This window comes from Mastigoproctus giganteus, chromosome 14 (genome assembly GCF_048544385.1).
Source record: "Mastigoproctus giganteus isolate SK-2022 chromosome 14, ASM4854438v1, whole genome shotgun sequence".
NCBI classification, from domain to species: domain Eukaryota; kingdom Metazoa; phylum Arthropoda; class Arachnida; order Uropygi; family Thelyphonidae; genus Mastigoproctus; species Mastigoproctus giganteus.
The window spans coordinates 63,084,750-63,110,452 of record NC_143588.1 but is presented as its reverse complement, the minus strand read 5'-3'; the positions used below and the strand labels follow the sequence as shown (position 1 = coordinate 63,110,452).

The 25,703-nt window shown below is 39.3% G+C and overlaps 1 protein-coding gene across 3 annotated transcripts in view; it reads left to right on the top strand.

Annotated features, from left to right (window-relative positions):
• The window catches only part of LOC150075170 (glutamate-gated chloride channel-like), a 498,225-nt gene that overhangs the window by 403,176 nt on the left and 69,346 nt on the right, over nt 1–25,703 (top strand). For all 3 annotated transcript variants that reach the window (XM_090389048.1, XM_090389046.1, XM_090389047.1), the window contains exon 5: nt 14,397–14,461. In XM_090389048.1, the coding sequence (XP_090245174.1) occupies nt 14,397–14,461 (65 nt within the window). The remainder of the gene's footprint in view (nt 1–14,396; nt 14,462–25,703) is intronic.

Genomic DNA, 25,703 nt, shown 5'->3' with positions numbered 1-25,703 from the left:
CTGTAACAGTTGCTACGTAGGTGAGACATCGAGACGTCTCCAGGATCGCCTCACGGAACACGACAGAGCAATCCGGCTTGCCGAAACTGACCAGTCCGCGCTTGCAGAACATTTTTGGGCTACCAACCACGATCTTGACCCCAAGCGCGACTTTGAGATAGTGGACCACGCGCGACACTTTCGCCACCGCCTATGGCTAGAGTCACTAAACATAATGAACAACCCTAAGGCATTAAATCGCCAGAAAGGCATGCGTATACATCCAATCCTGGAGACAACCGTTTTATTGATGGATGATCACTGGCGCAAGGCAGCACACGTCCGTGCTACAACAATGACGAATGAGTAACGTGCCACACTTTGCTTGTAATGTATTCAAAAAAAAAAAAAAAAAATTCTGTCAGTTGAGAAAGGGACACGAGTTCCGAAAGCTTCTGGAAATATTTTATTTTATTTTATTTTACTGGGTATACTTTAAATAAATATCTGTTAAACTATGGACCCCAGTACTCCAGGCCCATTTGTCACTAAACTTCCATCTGTCATTGTGGAAGTTGATAGCGTAAATAAATTCAAAGAGGAGTTGGACAAACATTTAGAGGGAAGGATGTGTGAAATTAAATTGAAACACAGCTGTAGAATAGATGTGCGGAAATTTGCCTTTAGCCAGCGAGTAGTTCATTGCAGGAACAAACTTCCATCTGTCATTGTGGAAGTTGATAGCGTAAATAAATTCAAAGAGGAGTTGGACAAACATTTAGAGGGAAGGATGTGTGAAATGGTTTTTTTTTTTTTTTTTTTGGCTGATGCTACATAAGCTTGCTTTTTTGCATCACATGCCCCTGCTGCTACTACTACTACTAGTAGTTTCTCTGAGTCATTCATATTATACCCCACTAGCACTGTAATTCTCTCCTTACTCAGTTTACCACCATGGTTGGTTAGTTGTCTTTGGTTTTAATGGCGCATCAGCGACTAAGGCTATAATGCGCCTTACCACCATGGCAATTCTGTCCTTTGAATGCATAAGTCTTATTAGAAAGTAGGCTATAAAAGAGTCCTAATTCGTCAACATTAAAAATATCACAATTTCTATATTGTTTGATCAAAACATATAGTTTCCTTTTCCTCCATTCATCAACTAATAACATATTCACTAGAAGATTCTCCGCAAATTAAACTAAACCAGATTTCTTAAAGAATTACCAAAAATACTAATGGTAATTTGCAGAAATAAAGTACAGTATTATAAGTTCAGCTTTCAACATACCTTAATTAAAAGTTCGCAATTACAAGACAGCAACAATCCACTTTTAAGTAATTCCGAACCGTGAGAACTTAACGGCAAACGCTTCACGTGGTCGACGCGTGAAGATTTATATATATAGAAATAAAGAATTTATATATTTAAAAAACGTATTAAGTGGGAAAACGTCATTATAATAATACACTGTGTATTCTTTATCATAACTTTTTATGAGGGAAAATGTTTTACTCGGGAACTTCTTACGCAGGAAAATAATACATTACAATATTTAGAGTTGAAATTGGGACCAAAACTAGTACAGGGGACAACTTCTTATGCGGGAATTTGTTATCCGGGCTCTACTGTATTAGCAGTAGCCATTGTGTGTAGCTGTTCTGGTTGCTTTGTGCCAAAGTGGTTTCCATATGAATTATAACACTCTTTACAGCATATATAACATTTCTATCCCGTTTTGACCTTCATAATTCTTCAATTTATTCTTGCAATCATGCAGACATCCCCAAAAGTAATGTTTTTGATAAATATTCAATTAAAAATTCTTATGGCGTGGCTTTAAGAATGTGATAGATCGAAAGAAATTAAATGAATTGGCAGTATATTATAACATTACCAGAAATCCTTCGGCGCCTACACATTAATTATCTATAAACTACTGTGCCCTAAAGTATTTAAATTAATCCCAAAAGAGAAGGCTCATGCTCACCGCACCCATAACCACACCTAACTTCACAAACCAAATCTTCCAACATCTATGAAATGATAGATTGTGGAAATAATTTATGCTCCTTTAATTAAGATTTATTAATGACGTGTCATAACCCAACTCTTAGCGGTACAATAATTATACACATACATCATGTTAAGTTTTTTGGCTCAACAGACGACAGCCAAAAACATTTATCTCCAATAAATCGACTGCTGGCAGTTTCCGAATCTGAATGCAGGTAATATTTATTAAAGCGCCACACAATCATATACTGTATACATTCTATTTTATTTTAATTTATTTTGATTTTGTTATCGTTTGGTAGTTCCTTTAACCCTCTCTTGGTGATATTTCACGTCTTTCGGAACTGGTACCTCTCTGGGGGGGGTATCGCTAAATTTATATGTAATTGGCATTATCCTAAAATTTGTACAGTTTTTAATTGGATTTAAAACTCGAAATTATATAAGGGTTTCCGGGCTACTATTTATGTCTATTCTTTCTTTTCGTTCGTTTGTTTGTTTATTTGGGTTATTTTTATGTTAATTTTCGCTCTACAGTTTTTGCCATACTACTTATGTTTTATTTTATTTTATTTAAAATATTGGATGTATTTCAGCTTCATATGGAGGAATTGCATGTCGCTGCCTCTAATGAATGCTTAATTATTTATTTATTCACTTTATTACAGTTTAACTTATGTTAATATTTAATATAATTCAATGATAGTATATATATATATATATGATCGGGTGACCACCCAATCATGTATAACATTTAGAGATGCCGGAGCTCATCAACTGTATTTCAGCGTAAAAATAACTTTCTTGGATTGTTTTCTTCTTATAGTGCTCATTAGAATAAAAATTATAGTTACGCAATCAGAATAAAGTTACGTTACAAATTATAAAATATTTTAAAATAAAGATAACAAAATATAAATAAAACATCAATGGCGCAACTTAATTAATTTTCTCTTTATACTTCGGGACGACTACATAAGTGTGAGAAAAGTTCACAAGATACAAGGAAAAACAGTGACATCTCCGTATTTAGTAGTTAGTATTAGTAGTAGTTAGTAGTAGCGTATTTAGCCGCTCAAGTGCATACACTGTACTTCTCTACCCTCGCGCTTGATCACGCAGCCATAGCCGCCTTTTACATTACGTTTTTCATGTACGACATAACTTATATTACTTTATGTATGACGCGTTCTGTACTCACTATCAACTACCAAGCAGCACAGTTACACTGCTAAACTATTTGAAAATCAATATCAGATTTTTTTATTGTCCGTTTCCAATATATTGTGATCTCATGAATCATCTCGAGTCCCACCCATTACCCTGACCATGTAATTCTTCTTTAGATTGACGTCTAATACTGGAATAGGCTTAAGTTAGACTGGGCTTGTCTTTACTTGCATGTATCCCGCAGATTGGACGATTAAATCATTCCAATGCTTCATTGTAGCTATCAGTTAAAGTGGAAAGCTACTCCTGAAGTCAAAGATGGTAACATCTCCGTAATTCCCTGTGGTGTGACGAGGGGGTTAAAAATTAGTAGCTTATCCAGAGAGGCAGCTGATGTTCTGTTGAATAAATCTTCTTTAGGTTGGTTTGGGCTGTGACGTCCAGATTTTAGACTCAAGCAGGATTGTTGAAAAGATCAAAGATTAGACTATCTCCGTCCTATTAAGGAATTCCCTTTGTGTAGTTATTTTTTTGTAACACAACACAAATGACAACATCTAGCTTGTGGTTTGTCAGCGTGCGGATGAAACTTTATATTAAGTATCACCATGAGTGAGCTGATATGTATCATAACATAGAGTATTATTGATCCGTTAAGGGAGGAGAGAGACTAGAGTGGGTTGCCAGGTAGAGGAAAAAACTTAGCTTGGATAACAGACGTTTAAAGAAAACTTGAGATAAACTCGAAGTTCCAAAAGTTATTTTATTATTTTTTTATTTTATTATTATTTTTTTTAACAGGGGTTTCTGGATTAGCACCTTGATCGCATCGGCGTAAGATAATATCCGTTCAGTCTCGTACAAGGGGGAGGAAGTGATCGCTGTGGATAAAATGCCTGATATATCCCCCTCCCATAGTATGCATGTCGTACCACAAAGTTAGCAAAGGGATGCCCCCAGGGTTCGGTGCTGGATCCCTGCTTTTCGAATCTAGTACTGGATGAATTCTTGGAGATAGATATTGACCCAGCTTACATGGTCACATTTGCTGACAACCATTGTCCTAATTGTAAAGGCCAACACCCGGCCTGTTCTCGAACAGCATGCCAATCCTTAGCTGTAAACACTTTCCAGCAATGGACAAGCACTCATAAGCTAACTATACCTAGTACTAAAACAAAATCAATTTTATTAAAAAGGTAATTTAAATAAGTAGACCTCCACAAATCAAAATTGCAGGAAAAACAATAGCCCTAGTAACAGAACTGAAATACCTAGGCATAATCTTTGATAACAAGATAACTTTTTACCCACATCTAGTACACTTAGCGTAAAAAGTCAGGAACTATGCAGGAATGATAGCTAGGATTAGTTGTGCTGACAGGGGCTTGAAGAGGAGAACTCTTGCTCTTATTTATAAAGCAATCATCCTCCCAGTCATTACCTAAGGCACAGACATGTGGTTTTATAGAGAAATCATAAACAAAAACAAGAAGAAACTAAATTCTATTCAAAGGATCCCTTTATTAACCATCACGAGGACACGTTGCACGGTCAGTACACCTACTATGCAGGTTCTGGCAGGAACATTGCCCTTAGACTTAGAAATAATAACAAAAGGCTTCAACTACAGAATAATGAGGCAAATCCGAAATAACATCTTGGGAAGAACACTTGACCTTGCAACAGATGTAAAGCAGGAAAGGAAGAGAATCCTATATTCTTTACCAACAGTGGCAAAACAGATGGGAAGAGACAACTAAAGGGAAAGTTAGTAGGAGGTTCCAGCCTCAAGTAACCCTAGTTTCTTTTGAACCACCTCCCTGGTCACATTTTTGCTAACAGGACATGGCGCTATGAACGCAAAGTCCTTTATGACTATCCCAATTACCATCCCCTTGGTTCTAAGTCTACATCGATTAACATCAATATAGACTTAGAACCAAGACTGGACCTATAAACCATGGAGGTGAGTAACTACTCATCTCTGATGAGACGTATTATATGGCCTTCTCTGATGAGACGTATTATATGGCCTTCTCTGAATTCGCTCAGAAGGTTTATAAGACGAAGAAAAGCAACAATGTTACGACTATCTAAACTGTGACATCTCCCTACCTGAATGTAACAGGCCTGCTAGAATGTGTTCCCGACCCAGTAAGATTTTATGTTAAATTTTATGAATATTCTGTGTCTTCAGTTCATTATGTTTATTTATAATCTTAAATGTATAATTTATATTACATGTATAACTGTTTTCATATATAGTTTTATTCAGAATATTTGTGTCATATATGCTTTAAATTTACATATGCAAAATTAATTATGCGTGTGTATACTGTATGCGCATGAATAAGTACAGGTGTATATACCGATGAGCCAAAACATTATGACCAGCGAGTCGTTATGCAAATCGAAGCAACTGCAGGTGAACTACGGCGCTCAAAGAATTTAGGGAGAACGCCTCCCAGACAGACATGTACCGGACCACCGTTCTCCATAAGTTCGAAGCGTTCTCCATAAATTTGTTGAGCGGCTCGTCCATTGCCCTCTGCTAATCCATACACTAGGTGCATGTGTGCATAGTATTAGGGTCAGGCGCCACCTGTGGTTTCCCACATCTGCGCCATATGTACACTGTGAAGAAATACAGAACTACTGTAAATGCCAGAAAAGTGTTCTGTGTTGAATACGTAGTTTTGTGTTGGGTTCTGTTGGGTGTCCTGGCATTTGGCCGCAGGGTCCCTGATGGAACCCCACGTTGCCCGAACATACCGCTAGGAGGTAGCCAGGCTGTCCATTTATTCTCTGGCTAGTCTCTGCAGGGTCGACCAATGTAAAAAAAAAAAAAGAGAGTTAGAGCGGGTGGGCTTTAGAGTCAAGAAAAGGGGGGGATGAAGAAGAAGGCATCCCCCAGGTACAATGGAATACATCCATCAGGCGAAAGTAAGGGATGGAAGTGGGACAAAAGTTGCCGTGCAAGAGAGCACAAGCGTGATCGCCATTTGGCAGAATCTTCTTGCTCTTCTCATTCAGGTCCGGTGGTGATGTCAATTTCAGTGCTGATGTCATCCGGTGATCTGTGTCTAAGTCAGTAGGGATATAAATAGGAATGCAGCTGTGGTTGTCCTATACTGGATCTTCTTAGATTTCGTGGTGGTGTAGTCTCTTTTTGCTGGTAGGCCTCTGCATTGATTCCCAAAATATAGGTGGTTGTCTTCTCTTGGTTTGACGATGATCGGAATAGTGACTATATCCATAGTAGGGTCTTCTGTCGTGCGAATAAGTCTTGTGCGTAGCGCGTAAAGGTGACATAATCTTCTTCTCTTTCGAGGATGTGCTGTTCTTGGTTTTTAGGAAGGTAATGTATCCTAGTCGTGAGGAGGCATCTCAAATCTTCGTATATTTCGTTTAGTTTTCGGTGATCCCGAGTGCAGTGAGCTTTTCTCTGATAGAGCCATGACCAGTTAACAAAAAAGTGACGTATAGGCCAGGGGAGAACCATGTGAGCTATTGTAGGAATGAATTTTCTTGTGACTTCTCCATTTGTAGGCTGTGTCCACCTAGACTGCCAGACCTGCTGCAAGTATGCAGTGAGGCGCTTCTTCTCGGCCTTGATGTTATTTGAGGGGTCGGTGGTAAAATCCAGACAGGAGATGGCTTTACCTTTGGAAAGCATGTTAAGAAAACCACATTTGATTATTTCTAGATCTAGAGGTAGCACGCCGGCCAACACTTGCAAGGCATGTGTGCTGACTGTGCAGCAGGCCCGGGTGATGGTGAGCTGGATGACACGCTGAATCGAGTCAAGCTTCCTCTTGTTAACTGCTGTGGTGGCCTTTGAAAACCAGATACCAGATGCATAAGTGATTAGGGGGGTGAACATAGTTTATAGAAGAGGGTGAGCGCGCATCGCTTCAATCCTCAGTCCCGACGTGCGATTCTTGCCACTAGCGCAGTATATTTTCGAATCTTGGTATGTAGATATTTCAGGTGTGGCGTGAAAGATGGGTTCCTATCCAAGATCACTCCAAGATATCTCATCTCAGTGTTAACCGGATTTTTTTTTATGGTATGAAGAAAGTGTGAAGAAGATTTTTTGTTTAATCCTATTGAATCTACGGTATAAACGAGAAGTGAATTCGACGAAATGGATAAGAAATGTAGTAGAGATATATGGTAGGATGAAGTGAACAAGTAAGATATGAAAAAGCCTTTTCATATCTTACTTTTTCACAATTTCAGTGTCTTCGTCAGAGGTCATCCACCGAAATTATGAGAAAGACGGCAATGTTCTTGCTTCTGTTCCCGACATGCTCTGTATGCTATGGTGCACGTTTGCCGCAGACACGTGTTAAGCACGAAATTTGAAAATTTGCGGCTAGAATAAGGTCTAATACATTGTGCCAACAAATGTAATTATAATTATTATTAGTGGGGCATGCAGATCATGGATGATCTTACAGAAGCAAGCAAAAGAATTGAAAAACTGAAGTAATGATATCGAAATGTAAGAAAAGAACTTACCATTACTTTGTAAGACTGAAAATGAACAAGATGACGGCGTGCCATTATATTTATATATAGGTTGCAGATCCTGGCTGGGGCCCTGCCGCTTGACCTGGAGGGCGTGCGCTGCAGTATGTTATACCACCTTTCCAAAGCGAAAACAAAAAACCTGATTGGATATACCACAGACCTGGCAAATGCCTACAATACAGAAAAGAAGCGACTGCTGACGCATTTACAGCATGTGTGGCAGAACCGTTGGTCCGCATCTACAAAGGGAGAAGTAACTAAAAAATTTATACCGCACGTAGACAGAATGTATCCCAGCCTTTCCTGATTTTCCCCAGGGCTAAATGCAACCTTCTTGCTGACGGGGCATGGACCGATAAAGGCCAAACTTAAAGTGCTTGGGATTATTGAAGATTGAGCATGCACCTGCTTCGAAGAAGAATCATGGAAACACTTGATGTACGAATGCATTATACGAAGACCTAAGGTGTATACTTATTACACAAATCATGTACCTGCCTAAACACCGGTAACACCAACTCCGTGAATCCAAGGATGAATATATAAAGCCTTCGGCAAATATGCACAAAAACTATTTGCAAGAAGAAAACAGCGAGAGGTCCCGTAAAACAACACGCAAAACGCGCTACCAGCACACGGACGGACACAATCAAGTAAAAGAGACAGAACCATGGAGCTGATAGAAGCTGCTACCTGATGACACAGGGAACTACAAACCCAAGGACTAAGAATTAAATTGCATCCACCTCGTTGACAAAACACCAATGAACTGAAAGGACAAAGGTTCCAACAGCGACCGCAAGACGAGCAACCTCACTGAACTTTGTCTTTCACTGAGCGATATCAGAGTTCTAACCTCCCCTCCACTCTCATGTAACAACAGGATGGGGGGGCACCAGCATAAGGACAAAAACCTCCCAGGCCTCACCTACCACAATACGTCCACACAGATGAAAATGACTCCACCTACAGATGGATGAGACTGCACCTCAAGTGTAACCGAAGCCTATACGGCCCTGACCAGACCGGACGGGAATCTGGTCCGATGAGGAATAACTTCCAAATTCTGGTGACCAGGAGAGGAATAACATGACGGCAAATGAGAGAAGCAGCATTGCTGTATGGCTTTCCTGACCGCGCTCCATTGTGTGGTCCTATCTTTCCCCTCCCCCTGGCAGGGATTGGGAGGAGACAGTTTCTGCAGTATCTTCCCTCTCCCCCGCCTCCCCGTTCTTCGCCTGGTGAGGCATGGGCCTGCCTCACTGACAATCTGGGGACACCTTTTCTATCGTCCCCATACTTCTGCCTTTTACCCTCCAGCCTTCAGTCTCCCCCCACTCTATCTATACGCCAGCACAGATTCCACACTGTAAAACTCAAACAATTTCCATTTAATCAAACTACACCTAAGGGCCCCCTGAGCCGCAGCTCATCTGCCACTTACATCATAATTGTTACATTTGTTACAACCTTAACAGTGGTCATTTTTAATTAACAATTACAATAGTCTAATTTGACTAAACAGATCTAAAACAAGATAGAACAACCTTTAGCCTCGCGGTGGGGACGGCGTCTCCGCCCCCACCACGAGGAGGTAGGTTGCCCTATCTAGGAAACCATATTTGACAATCCGTCAAACAAATAATAATAATAAAATTGATCTAATACTTTATAAACATACAGCTCAAAATAACTCCACCATTCTTATACAACATCACATGAGTCCGATCCCTGTGTACCAAAACTTCAGCGTCAACTATAACCGACGATCCCCGGTCACCACCAGGAGAAGCCACACATCCGTCTTTAGGAAAACATCTCTTGCTGCTTGCATTACATTTCAGTTCGACGTTTTAAAATGTCGACAGCACGCAGATAATCAGGACACGCCCGATCATTTGCGGCATGTGAAGAGGGCAATTTCCTTTACAGACAATTAACACATTGCGGTGTATCCGCATGCTTACTGCAAGACTTAAATGTATGGCCTCTCCCGGCACAGTGACCGCAGAACTCGTCTGCTTTACAGTGCCGGGCCACATGGCCATACGCCATACATTTAAAACATTGCGTCGGATTCCACAGTTCACGGACTCGATGCGAACTCCACTTCAAGAACACTCTAGAACAATTAACCAATTGTCTTCTTATACGTGGGAAGCAGCATTGCTGTATGGCTTTCCTGACCGCGCTCCATTGTGTGGTCCTATCTTTCCCCTCCCCCTGGAAGGGATTGGGAGGAGACAGTTTCTGCAGTATCTTCCCTCTCCCCCGCCTCCCCGTTCTTCGCCTGGTGAGGCATGGGCCTGCCTCACTGACAATCTGGGGACACCTTTTCTATCGTCCCCATACTTCTGCCTTTTACCCTCCAGCCTTCAGTCTCCCCCCACTCTATCTATACGCCAGCACAGGTTCCACACTGTAAAACTCTAACAATGTCTAAATTAAACTAAGTACGCAAACTTTTAGGTCTTACAGAATCTAGTGTTTACCCCTACGATATGCTTTTTTTAAAGGCCCTAGCCATTGAAATCCCAGGAAACTAGGTGGAAGGGTCTGCCAGAGTAAAAATTTCAAACTACTGTGTACTGGGTCTGCCTTCACGAGGCCGAGTGTGGACAATGTTGGACCCCAGGTGGGGGGCTAGGGCTAAATGGCTAGAAGAACAATGATACATAACACTACACTTACCAAATGGATACACTTTTAAATCTCTAGCCATTGCAGTGAACAGTTACACCCACAATGAGAGCAACGCGGAGATGGGGGAAACCCCTGGTGCCATTAGACAGGAATACAATTTATACTAGCTGGATGTATAAATTGAAACGATATATGTGATGATGAACGCTGTTAAATACAGGGAGCACAAACTGCCTATAGTTAGGACCCTGAACGAAATTCAGGGTCCTAACTATAAGAACGGGATTTTCAACGCCGAACTACCGAGCCCATCTACTTACCTCTACTTCATTCATCTTTCTGTTTTACTTGTCCCTACTTTTTTATATCTTATATCGTGTGAGCCATTAGTTTTACGAATGCAATATGCGGGATAATACCATCTTCCTTGCCTAATCTATTTGTCGCTTTAACAAAGATTAGCTGCTTTTCACCGCTACTTTGTAAGCTATTATATCCCTCACCTATCCTGGGCAGTTTGTGCACCATGTATTTAACAGCGTGCATCATCACATATACCGTTTAAATTTATACATCCAGCTAGCTTACAGAGACTATACCATTTTTTGCCGTTTTTTAGGAACCGCTAGTGAACCTATACAGAAATAGAATCGCATTTTCAGTCTTAAAAATTAACGGTAAATATCGTTGTTCTTGCCTATTCCTATATTTCGATATCATTACTTGTTTTTCAATTCTTTTGCTTGGTTCTGAAAGGTCATCCATGATCTGCATGCCTTACTAATAATTATACAGTAATTACATTTATTGGCACAATTTATTCTAGCCTCAAATTTTCAAATTTCATGCTTAACACGTGTCTGCAGCACATGTGCACCATAGCATACAGAGCATGTCGGAAATAGAAGCAAGAACATTGCAGTCTTTCTCATAATTTGAGTGGATGATCTCTGGCAAAGACACTGAAATTGTGAAAAACACTGCAATATAGTCTTATTTCTGGTTGCTTTTTCATCTTATTTTAATTTTTTTTCCGACTATCTTTTTCATACCTTACTTGGTCACTTCATCCTATTATATATCGCTACACTTCCTATCCATTTCGTCGAATTCATTTCTCATGTATACCGTAGATTCAATAGGATTAAACACAAAATCTTCATACTTTCTTCATACCACAAAATAAATATACATTATGGCTGTAGGTTACGTCCGCTTATGCAGTGTCCCTGATCCATAATTAGTATTATCTTCCTTTTGCCTCTACTCTTACTTATTTTCTTAATACAATATATATATATATATATATATATATATATATACACACCGATGAGCCAAAACATTATGACCACGAAGGGGACTTTGGGAAAGTCTTGTCAATAGATGGGGGGGGGCAATCTTCTGGTAATTTCTCCTTTTGGTGTGGTTTCCCATGAATGCTGCCAAAATCCTTGAAGGTGTTTGAAAATACGTTTTCTTTCTTGTTTCAGATCATTGGTAAGCTCCAGTTGAAGAATTAACAACTGCGTCGGAATTCCCTTCTTTAATCGATGGTACAGGCCCCTTTTAATCACCTCAAGATAGAGCGGCAAGCATCCAGTGATAACCTGTAGGGCAGGGATGCTGACAGTGCAGCATGCCATGCAGATAGACAACAGCATAAATCTCTGCATTTAATGAAGTTTACGCTTGTTCTTTTCCAGGGTGGCCTTTGTACACTAAACTGAGGCTCCATAGCAGACAATTGGGAGAAACAGCGCTTTATAGATGAGAGAAAGCTTTATGCTTCTTTATGAGATTTCGTAGATAATATGAGGGTGAAAGGTAAGACCGGTGTCAATGTAGATTCTCAGGTATTTGACTTCTGTCTAGAGACGGATGGGGATGTTAATTAACTTCATTGTTGGAGGCCTGCGTATTTGTAGCTTTCCTTTGAGGAGAATCGATTTTGTTTTCTCGCCAGAAATTGAGAGGTTGTGGAGTGCTACCCAGCTTTGGAGCTTTTCCAGAAATGTATTTGCGCTTGCTTCCAGTGCCACTCTTGTGTCGACTTGAACCACCAGGACAAGATCATCAGCGAAAGCCAAGGATCTGGTCCCACCCAGGTCAAACCCCAGGAACTCGTCCAGAACAACGGACCAGAGAAATGGCCCATAGTTATATGGGCAACCCGGTGAACGTATCTTGCGATAGTCTGGTATTTGTTTACAACTTGTAATTTTCTATTGCTGAGATAGGATTTTAGACTATTCTTGGACGTGTTTGTATACTTATATTCTTGGACGTGTTTGCCTGCCGAAGCCTCCGAAGGACACGGCCGCCACAGTCGATGGAAGGCACCAGCAAAGTCCACCATGATAGCTAGGGTATACTTTGAAGTTGTCTGTGTAGCCTGGGTTGGAGCTTCAGTGCTGAAGCCTGTCTTGAATCCAAACTGACGTGGTGAGGTGAGTTACTGATCGGTATAGTAGGTGGAGAGGCGATACAGCAGAAGTCATTCTAGAAGCTTGGTCAAAACGGAGAGCAGAGTAATTGGTCGGCAGGAAGTTGGGCCGGTTTATCTGGATTTTTCAGGATCAGCTTGAGAGTAGCAGTCTTCCAGGGTACATGGAAAGTTCATTCAGCAAGGCACCTGTTGAGGAGGATCAAGAGTGTGGTAATCAAGAAACGTAATCAAGAAATTCGCCTTCAGCGAATTTCTTCATTACATCGACTTCGAGTAAGTCAGCACCTGGCGTTTTGCCATCTTTCATTTTAACCAGAGCCATATTCATCTCTTCCATGATGAAGGGCGGTTCCGTAGCCTCTGGCTGATAAGCTTGATTACTGTTGATGATCTGCTGTTGCTCCAGTGACATCGCTGAAACTTCAGTAGGGTAAATGGAATGAAGGATATTGTTTATTCAGTCAGACCAGGTAAAGGTTGAAGAGCCATCTGGTTTGACTGAGCACAGAAGGGGTTTCGATCACGGTCCTTCCAAAACATATGGGGGGGGAAAGAAGAGACCTGGGTTGCCAGGTCACTTTTCCTTGTCGCCAGCAAATTTTATGAACTTTTTTAAACACACCGTAGCCCAGTAAGTCGCTCGTAGGTGAAAGTTGCATGGGTTTATTCGCCAAAAATCCAGATTTTTGTTGAAATAACCAACCGAAGAATACGCAAAAAATCGATTCATTCAGCTGTCTTGGCGCTCAACAGACATACAAATGCGGGCAGTTGTACGTGTGTCAAGAGTCAAATCTGCAAAATCACACGTATTAAGACTCCAGTCGGATAATTCTATACAAAAATGTATTTTAAAATTTATTATGTTTGAAACTTGATTTCTGGCATCAGTATTGAGAGGATTGCACCACAACGTTTCGGTTCAACACATACACACATCTTTTATAATATTAAATTCAAATTAAAAGATACTTCACGCTGCATACGTATGAGGGTTTTTTTACACTAAGCGCCAAAGCAGCTAAGTAAATAAATTCGATGAATTCTGTGATCTCTTTGCCTGTTTTCTGCGCTAAACATCAGACTTTCGGGAGAAAAATTCGGGATTTCAAACGATGCAACCCTCGCCTGAGGCCGACTAATCAGGCGGCGTTGGGAAAAAAACCCATAAAAATTCCTCGCGTCACCGATGCAATTAGAACTAGATCTTTCCATCCAGTGTGATGAGGAGAGTGATTATATCCACTGTGCTACCCGCGAGGGCGCATAAGTGCCGTGAAGCATTTTTTAACTTTAATTTAATATTATAATGGTAAGTTGGGTACTTTAATGATCTGCTACTCTAAATAATGAAACTAATAAGACAGGGCTTTGAGGACTATCTAGAGAACTTTGGTTGGCTTACTGCATAAATATAACAATAATGCAATGTGTTAGTGTAATAATGTAATGTAGACCTTTTTAGATAAAACTTTTATTACAAGTCCCAGATGGACTGTTATAACCGAGATGATATTATTGTAATTCACATGAAGCTTCATAATCGTCTAAACATCCTGTATCATATTAAGGTTTAATAATGCGAATATTTTTTTTTTTCAGACCACACAATAGTTGATGTCACAGTCCTGCTATTGTCCCTTTCATCCCCAGATGAATCCAGTCTGGTAAGTACCGCACAAAGGTTTCATGAAATGTTCATATCTTTCTCGAGACTGACCATACGGCACTAACAGGTGTGGTCTCTGGGCTATCTTCAGTTGACTACATTTTTCTTCGCTATCATTTGACAATATACACACCCAGCTGCATTGTACCATCATCTCATTGTAGCACATCTAATACATGCGTCACACTTTTACGATTATTCAGAAGTCTCTCTCTCGCACACACACATAAGAGCAAATATACAGTGAGAGAGAGATCCGCTACAAACTCATCTACATATTTATGATCCATTTTTATTTTCTTTCGGCATATACTGTGTTAAATAAATAAGAACTTATGTATAAAATAGCAAATTCATCGAACCTAGGTGTTACAGTTCATAATTTTCAGGTACATTCATATATGCATGCAGGGCCTATTATCTTCAGAATATCCATCCGTCCACATCTAAGAACACGACTCCTAGCGGATGAACTTTCATGAAGTTTTATATTTAGCTCTTTTAGAAAACATTTTCGAGCCAACCGAAATTTCATTAAAACGGGACAAATGGAAATCAAGCAATTATTATTTCTTTTTTTCAAAAGTACATACATAAGCTATCTATATACTGTATACTGTGGCTGAAGCACCGGATATTATATCTACCATACGCTGATTGCAGGCAATCAGAAATGACAGTAACATGGCGGAGTCTCAGAAAAGAAATGTTCTCAGTTCGCATATGAGGAGCTCGTTTTCTTTTATCATTTACTAAATACATAACTCATGAATTATTACTATTTGCTTATTATATTAACCATAGCATAAACCATAGGTTCCCAAACTGTGCGCAGCGGGGCGCTGCGGAATATTTTAAAATTTCGAGGGAAACACAGCGATACTCGACACTTGTCGGACACCGCGCGAACTACTAGCTTTAGGCAGTTCACAATTTCAACATTACTTATTAAGTTGTTTAGACCTAACTACTACTACTCAATTGCAAAAGAAGGCGGAGCGTTCACAACTACTCAGTATAGGATGCAGCATGCCCAGAATATCAGAGAGCATTAGAAATGGCAAGATTAAGGACCGCTAATGAGTAACAGTTGTTTCACCCTAACTCAGCTCCCCCAGACTGCTTCGGCAGTTAGTACTCAGAAATCGAACCAAACACGAACTCGCCCACTCAAAATAATGCGAATAAATGGGCATCGTTCGAGAGCCGTTGCTGATGAAATTCGGAAGGCAGCAGAAGATAACGCAGTGGACGTCGTGTCCAGGACCCATTCGTGGCCAAAGTACATCCTGGAAACAGCCACAAGATCACAGGACACCTACTACAAACAAGGCAGATCCGGCCTACTAAAGAGGACCCAAAGACTTTTATTGTTATACTCAATAGAGAGCTGGACATCCTGGTAATCCACGGATTTTGTACACAGTTTGCAACATGCGTCCAACTCACCACGAAACAATATTCATTCTACCTTATCTCAATGTACTGTCCACCCTCAAGAGATATTGTAGAGCTGCTGAACTACTTGGAGCATGCTTTGGATTTCTTAGGCAACAAGAGCACTGTAATTACAGCGGATGTCAATGCAAAGTCCATCTACTGGCATTCTCCCACTCTTGATCTGAGAGGGCTTCTAACTGAGGACCTTATCCTCTCTAGAAATCTAACAGTACATAATCAACCCAAACAATTGACCACATACTCCAGCAGCACGGGTCAAACATAGACGTAACACTCACAACCAATGATCTACGCACATATGTAAGCAACCGGGTCACCATACCAGACTGGACCATGAGTGACCACAGGGTCATACTCTTCCCCCTAACACGACGACTAACCGATCGTCTACTGAATCGAGGGAGTTTGTAAGATTCTCTATCAAATCGATTGATTGGAAAGCCTTTGACGAGGCCATCCATCTGGACTTCCCAGAACCGAACCTCGCAAAACTTGAATGTCTAATGCCAACTCAACTCACTGAACTCATACAGAACTCTTTGACAAAAGCAGCTTACCGCTCAACCAGTAAGAAAAAACCGCATAATAAACCGTGTTCTTGGTGAAACAGGGAACTTTCCAATCTTAGAAGACAAACACATCAGGCTAGATGACAGTATCAGACACACCGAGATTGGCCTGCTGAAGATGTGGCCCAATTCTATAATCACTACATCCACAAAAAGAATACCTATATAACAGCTATTGCCACGAGGAAGAGAGAAACCTGGACTACCTTTATCAAAGAATCTGGTAATGCAAACCCCTAGGGAATTCTGTACAAAATCATAACGGGAAAGATCTACACTGCAGACATACACGGATGTTAGGACTAACCACCAGGAAACAGCAAATTTGGACAGACTCCACAAATGTTATTCTTGATAGGCTCTCCCTAATGACAACCCTTCTGAAGACGACCTTGACCATATAGAGCACTCAGGAAGAAAAACAAAGAACAACTCCTGCAACAATTCAGAACCGTTTACTTTACAGATTAATTTTAATTTATTACGAATTTATAGTCTTGATAAAATGAGTACAAAACAGAAAAGGTTTTTGTACATTGTTGGCTTAAAACTGAAGGCGTTAAATTATTTAAAGAAATATGGAAAAAGAGCCGCTGAAATACATTACAGCCTTCCTCCAACCGAATGAAATTATACTTTTACTTGTGAATTTTTATTTCGATTTCATATAGAGTCATAAGCCAAAACATTATGACCAGACCTGTCTCCACGAGTGAACACATTTCACAGCACCTAGCCGTGACTTCGCCAAACGACGAAACATATATAGTAAAGGCACGGGTGGTGCCTGTCAGTTTTTAAATACGGAGCCCGTGTAATGGGGAAGGACCTGGCGGAGTTTGAATGTGGAATGCTTTGAGACGCTAAGAACCAGCACCCGCAGGCACTGTCGAGGAACGACGTAGTGAAGGTATGGCGGAATGGTCAAAAGAGGGACACACAACCCAACCACCCAATGTGTCGGTACAGGGAGACCACCACTGGTTTAGAGTTAAGGTGAAAGGCGATTGGCACATGCTGTACAGCGCAACAAAAAACTCATGATCCCTCAGTAAACAGGAGACTACAGTGCGCACAGATAAACGTTTCCAGCACATCATTCAGTGGACGCTCTTACAGATAGGCCTACGGAGTAGGCGACCTGTTCATATGTCCTATTTACTACCGTCATCGACAGTGAAAAAGAGAGCACTGGACGACTGGAGAAGAGTCACCTAGTCTGATGAATCAAGTTTCCAGCTCCATCATATTCGACGGCGAGCAGGTGAACAGTTGCAACCAGACTGCACGGTTAGACGAAAACAGGCCGGAGACGGTGGTATCACGGGTTGGGGGATGTATTTGTAAACGTCACTAGGTCCTCTCATCCCCATTAGTAATAGTAATGGAGGCATGTGATGAAAGAAAGCAAGCGTATGAGCTGATGTAGCATCAGCTAAAAAAAGCAAAAAATAAGCAGACAAAAAAAAAAAACAATTTCACACACACATCCATTCCCTTTAAAAGTTTGTCCAGTTCCTCCTTGAATTTATTTAAGCTATCAACTTCCACAACGACAGATGGAAGTTTGTTCCAGAAATTAACCACTTGCTGGCTAAAGGCAAATTTCTGCACCATCGATATCAAGTGGACCAATCTGATTCATCTCCTTGATTCTAGAATTTATATAAGTAAAGAAGTCCTTGCTGTTTTTCTTATCATCCTTTGCCAAAGATTTCTCGTAATCTGCCTTAGCTTGCCTAATCTCCTTTGTAACTTGATTACTAACTAGCTTATATCTCTTCAAAAAGGCCTCTAAGGTTGGGAAAGTTCATGTTCACAATATTAAATTAATACACCAACCGTTTAAATTAACATAGTTTAATATTTACAAAAATAATGGATATTATAAAATAATCTATTTACAATGACTGACTTACTATACATTATAATAAAATAAAATAAAAATAAAAAATAGTTAAAATACAATAAAATATAAATACTTAAAAGCGTTTAAAACTATGCCATTGCACAGTTTTCACACACACATCCATTACTATACATTATAGTAAAATAAAATAAAAATAAAAAATAGTTAAAATACAATAAAATATAAATACTTAAAAGCGTTAAAACTGTGCAATGGCATAGTTTTAAACGCTTTTAAGTATTTATATTTTATTGTATTTTAACTATTTTTTATTTTTATTTTATTTTATTATAATGTATAGTAAGTCAGTCATTGTAAATAGATTATTTTATAATAACCATTATTTTTGTAAATATTACACTATGTTAATTTAAACGGTTGGTGTATTAATTTAATATTGTGAACATAGCTTATATCTGCCATAGGCTTCTGTGACGCCTGATAATTTATGATATCCCATTGAACACACCTTCACCCCTTTCTTATCCCGGCATTTTTAACCAAGTTTTGCCATACATGGTGACCGTGTATTCAGATATCACTGGACTCTTTTCAACAAGACAGTGCTCCGTGTCACAAGACCCGCATTGTGCAAGAATGCTTCAAGGATTAGGTCCAAACTTTCGTGGACTCCCCTAGTCTCCAAATCCCCCCCCTCCCAACATCAATCTCATCGAACATTTTTGGGATGTGGTGGAACGCAGCATTCGTCTACGCCAGTACCTCGCTCCGAGACGAATGCTGCGTTACACGGCATCCCAAAAATGTTCGATGTAATTTATCGTTTCTGTCCAGCTGATCAAAGTTACCTAACACCTTCCGCGATCTCCTGGAATCGATGCCACGCCGAGTGCAAGCAGTTACCACCGCGAAACGCCGCCCAGCACACTATTCGGTAGGTGTTCATAATGTTTTAGTTAATGAGTGTATATAAAATACAATATTTTTACCCAAAATTCTCCTTTTAAAATCTGGTTACATCTTATCGTTCAGCAAATAAGCTATATATTTGTAAATACCACCTTTTGTGCCCCTGGCTTTTATGTGCCTGGGACAAGTGCTCATTTGTGCCCAGTTACGATTCTGGTAATATAAGTAAATTTTTAAGGTACCTGGAAGAAGCAGGGGTTCGGGGGTGCAGCCTGCCCTCCTCCCTTAAACAGGCCCTACAATAAACTGTTATCGGGGAGGATGAAGTGTACATTACAATCTTCTGTTCCAGAGTATCCAAGATCAGGGTGAAAAGCAACCAAACTGGCTAAGGAAATTATACAGATTTGGTACAGTAGTTTCCCGTTTCTTCCGCGCCTGCATCTATTTTGTCGGTTCAAGCGTGTTCACACACTGATTGTACGTTTTACAATAAAATAAAATTTTAAAAACAAAAGAAAACTGATTACAGCGAGTAATTGGAGCTGCTATTTCTTCCTGTATTTTTGAGGACCAGGGACAACACGAAAAGAGTACTATACAAGCGAAAAGCCATACAGTCCCACACCAACTGAAATAAAATTATCACAACCAAGAAGAGCTGACATTAATTATAGCCCGATAACTTCTAGTTACTGTGTTTTACTAATCTAATATTAAAATACTAATCTGATATTTAAAAAGAAGCTGCTATTTTTAATATTAGACTCATAATCAAGAAGTACAAAAGGAACCCCACACACAGCTTTCAAAAACTATAAATAATTTACAAGCAGGCCTACTCCACCATATGCCGTCCACCACAATCATGATTACTATATGCACAGACTTATTTAAAAAGGACACACTCGATCTCACAACAAATAAAAAAACACAAATGTTTACTTTATTAAATAAGTTCATTTTACAAATGCAGTTCAATGTAACATTAGTACGTTCTAATTCGATTGAATTTGTAGCCGGAGTAACAGCACCTAATATACCAATTAGTTATTATCGAAAGATTAATGGAATACTAACCTTCACTTGAAAATGAAATGTGAAATTACCAGTGATAAATGTGAAACTCAAGGTATGTGAAACTGAGCGTAGTTAGTAATGTACTTTCTTTTATGTAAGAATTTTAAATAATTATCGTTATCGCTCAGTGCGATGATAGAGAACTCTAAGACTAACGTAACGTCTGGGAGATCCTCTACCTATTCAGAAAGGCCTAACATTTATCGGGCACACATTTCAAATTAATATAATTAACATTTAATTTATATAAGCAGAGTTTTATAAACGCTTACCTGGATATCTATTGGATACACAAAATGGAACATAATACCCGGACACGTACATTTTCAGCATAACTACAAACAAATAACACTTTTTTTGAACAAACGATAACTCATTTCACATTACGAAGCCATAATCACTAAAATACCATAGCCTCGTTGACACCGACTGTCTAAGAGCACAAAAATTAAAAATATACAATACTATAAAAATAAAAACTAGGAAACTGCTGATATAAAATTTTCAAGTAAGAGCACAACGCGATTATTAAACAAATACGTAATCATTCCATTATAATTCCTGTATATAAAGAAATAAATAATCATAATTTATAGTTCCATAAATTACCACAACCTAAATAAATATTTATATTTACCTCTAACTTCGGAAGCATGAATTAAAATATTTATACATAGCAGGAAAGAATATCAATACCCAACTGATATTCGAAAGAAGCGAAACAAAGGGCCCGATTCAAGAGGCCCAAATTCTGGATTAAAACTGTTCATTTACATATTAAAGCAATAAATCTTTACCGTTTAAAGAAATTCGACTTCATGCAATAAACGTTTTCATGTCTGAAAAAGTCAATCAGGCATTGCTTTGTTTAATAAAAAGGTAACCACACTTCGCTGTTAAAAAAATTATTACTACCTTTGTTCAAATTATTACCACCACTATTCTTCCACGGTGCAAAAAAAAAAAAAAAAAAAAAGGCACAGGCTCTGTTAGATATTTATATTTAACACCAACGCAGCTGAATGAAAAGCCTAACATTCCGGGAGGAAAAGCCATAAAACCCTTGCATAAGAACGGATAACTTCGCCAAGGTATAAAAATCCCCTAAAAATTCCTTTCGACTCGACGAGATTCGACCTAGACCTTTTTCACAAAAGTCAGCTTTACCTCCATGTGCGAAGCTGACGATGTAACAAGGACAGCACATCAGCCCCTGAAATACAGGAAGTACTACGAAACGTCTGAGAATAATTGATAGTCCTTTAAGCCCCTCGTGGATTGCACAGTTGGTAGAATCGCCGTCTTCCCCACACAAGATGGAAAAGGCCTGAGTTCGAGTCCCGTCAATAACGTGAAGAATTTTTATGGACCTTTTCACAACGTGGCTGAGTTAGTCGGTTTCGGGTGAGGCTGGCATGGGTTTTTCCTCTGAAAACTCGAATTTTTTTTTCCAGCAAACAGAAAATCGACCACAGATCACACACGCAATTTGCAGACTGTGTACGAGTGCATCGAGCAATATGGCCTTAGCCGCCGATGCTCCTAGAAAAAAAAAAAAGTCCTTTAAGAAATTAAAGATGAATTTCACTCAATGCAAATTGAAGTACAATATTTTACATACAATTTAAGAATTTAATTATCCATGCAACAGGTTTACATTCCACACATTCGAAAATAGCTATTATATCTTATACCATAGTGTAGCTCAGGGGAAAATATTCTGTGGATCTGCACACAGTATGCATAGAATACATACATGTATGATTATATGTATGATCGTATTGCTTGCCATTCTTTGCATAATGCCCCACTAATTGTTATCCTGGTGTCTTCCAGCCTAGTCAATTCACATCAAACATTACATGTTGGCCAATAAAAACTGTTGTTAACCATAAATCAATCAGTCATAATTTCGTCACTAAGATAAGACAGTAAATGTCAGCTGTGGGCGTGATCTATCAAACTTGATAGATCACGACCACATAATATTGTGATATTCATATGCTCTTTTATCGAAAAATGAACCGAAACTGGCAGAACCAATAACAGTGAGATGTAGCACCATGATATTTAACATTATACAATACTGTTTATACATTATACAGTACTGTTTATGATTAGGTACTGCATACTCCGATTAGGTGTCGCATAGCTTCCGCCTTCGGAATTCTCCAATTTTCCTAACCTTTCAGCACGCAAAGTGATGATGAGCCTTTACGGATATATTAAGTGAACTATGCGCAGCTGCTCATATATAGAGGTGTGTAATCATGGGAGCTTTGCATCAGTCTTACACACCCTAATAATTAAGCTAATCAATTCCACTTAAAAATTAGTGTCTGTCAATTAATTATCAAGGTAGTTCCAGCCCATTTGGTTATTCTGTTATTAGACTTGACTCTCGATTGTCCGCGATGGATTATTTCGTTTCGACTTTTACCGCACAGCGATCCACCTCATTGGATCTCAGTTTCTCTGGATTCATGCCTATTTCAAAGCCGATCTTAATTGTTTTTGTTAGGGGTTCCTATTCATTTCAATCATCTTATCTTTCTGTTATTATTTTATCTTTCGTTCTGTTATTATCTTTGAATATTTACGTTATGTTTATTGATTGCTATGATATTAAAACGTAATAAGTACCAAGAGGGTTTCCACAGAAATATCTGTACCTGCGTTCGGTAATCGGCATGTTGACCGATCGCGACGGACTGCCTTGCCAAAATATAAAAAAGCATGTAGTTCTCATCCTCCTGTACGGTATTCCACTTAATTCTAGCTCATTTCTGTAAGTGTATGCTCTTAAAATTTCCATATTTTCCCGCAGATATTGCCGTTCTATGAATCATCTTTCAAAGAAGATGATTTTTTCCTTGACGCGACAATGTACGCGACATTGTCAAAATATGCAAATATTTTGGCCTATAATCTTCGTCGAGCAGAACAACTAAACTGCAGAATACATGCAATTTGCAGAACACCGTACACTGTCGTCTTAGAGCTTTAATTGCTTTAAGTGTCAAAAAAACAGCAATATATATACTTTTACGTTTCTGTTTTTTTTTCTTGCTGTGATGTTTATTCCGACCTATTATTTTTTCCCTGTTTCAGAATTTAGCTAATACAGATACATGAAAATGCATAAATAATCATAATATATATATATTTTTTTATATATGTTTGAAAAAATCAGAGGCAGAACCATTACAATAAAATTTGGGGATCAAAACCACAATCGATTATGACCTCTCGATTATGTACATCGTTGTCATTACCTCTGTATACAAGGCAATGGTTAAATTGCATTCAGATCTCTAGGCCTCACCTAAAAAGAAACGGAGAACTTCTGTTAAGGATTCAAAGAACGGTGACGAGATTAGTGATGAGTGAAAATCGATGCACAAGTGAAGAATTGCTTATACGGTGTTGACTGCAAAGTTTAACACCCAAGCATCTTAGGACAGATCTCACTGTGGTGCATAAAGCACGAAAAGGTTCAGTAAAATGAACGAGGAAGGTCTGTTCTCCCTCATAGGTAAAAAAAGAGCCGGAGAGCAATTATATAAAATCCCAGGGAATAACAGACGACTGGATCTCATAAAATTCACTTATGGGCAACGGGTTAGTAGTAGTAGTAGTAGTGGCATGTGATGCCAGAAAGCATGTGTATGAGCTTATGCAGCATCAGCCAAAAAAAAAAAAAAAAAAAATCACACCATTCCCTCCAAATGCCTGTCCAGTTCCTCCTTAAATTTTTTCAACCTATCAACTTCCACAACGACAGATGGAAGTTTGTTCCAGCAATTAACCACCCGCTGGCTAAAGGCAAATTTCCGCACATCTATTCTACATCTGTCTTTTCTTAATTCGAATTTATGCCCCCTTAGGTTAGTAATCTGAACAAGTGGAAGGATCCCATCAGAATTCAGCGTGCTCAACCCATTCAAAGCCTTATACACCTCAATCGATCACCGCGCAGGTGCCTAGTCTCCAACCACTGCAATTTGCAGAACTTAAGCCTCTCTTGGTAAGAGGATCCCTTCGTTCCCCTCACCAATCTTGTTGCCCTTCTCTGTACACGCTCAAGAAAATCTACATCCTTCCTAAAATGAGGCCTCCAGACCTGTACGCAGTACGCAAGGCGTTGAGTACGTTGAGTACTTGAGTACGCAGTACTCAAGGCGTTGTCAATTATTGGAATAAATAACCTCTCAATGTGGCAGAAACAGTTGGGCCCTCCTGAGTACCACGGCTGGTATAATCACCGTCCTCCCCACACCAGGTGGAAAAGAGCTGAGTTCGAATCCCGTCAATGACGCGAGGAATTTTTAAGGGCCATGTTTCACATGGCTTAGTTAGTCAGACAAGGTAGCACTCTGTTTTTCCATGAAACTCAAGTTTTTCGTCCAGCAAACAGACAAAACACCACCAATTTAAAGACCTAATATATACGGCGTAATATGGTCTAATCGATGATCAAGAGGCAGCAGGTCTGGTTAAATGCAAAGCGTAATTTGAGTTACCTTGTAGGTATGGGAATAGCGTGGATATTGTTTTATTTTTATTTATTATTATTATTATTATTAATATAACTGATGTTATATTGTTGTTTTGAATTTGAGCTGAAACAGCTAGGAATATGAAACGTCAGTATATACATCCTATCCGATAAAAAAAAAAAAAAAAATTGTATCCTGTGGTCAGTTTGTCTATTAAAAAAAAACCAAAAAATTGCCAAGCGTCTGGATTAAAAATGACGTCAGCCGGTCTGGAAACTCTTCCCTGACCGACTAAATCAAATAAATAAATAAATAAATCTTTATTGTGAAGTAGAATTACAGCACAATATCCCATCACGGCGACGAGCGCCAGGGGTTCACATATAGATAACATAAGTACAAATTCAAATGGCTACAAAATATAGCGAACACATACAAAAGGCTACAAAATACAGATTACAAATGCAAAAAGAAATACAAATACATCATAGAAACAAGGAGCTGAACACAAATAAAGAAAAACAAATACAACTTGGCAGTGATTCAGGTTTCAAGAGCTTTGATAAAGTTGTGTCTGTCCTTCTTTTTACTTATTATGGTGTCGATGTCGGCGTCCACACGGTTGAGGGCAGCGAGCATCTGCTTGGGAAGAAATCTGTCAGTGAGTACAAGCCTGTTGTGGTGAGCCACAAGTGCTGGTACCGACCTTAGGCTTGGCTGTGGAATCCTCCAAGAGCAAGCATTCCAAATATTTGGAGATGATATTTGGCCTGAGATGAGTTTGGCTGTGAAGACCAGCCTCTTTTCAACGATCAGGAACTTCAACCTCGGGATGTCGAGTGCTTGTGCCAT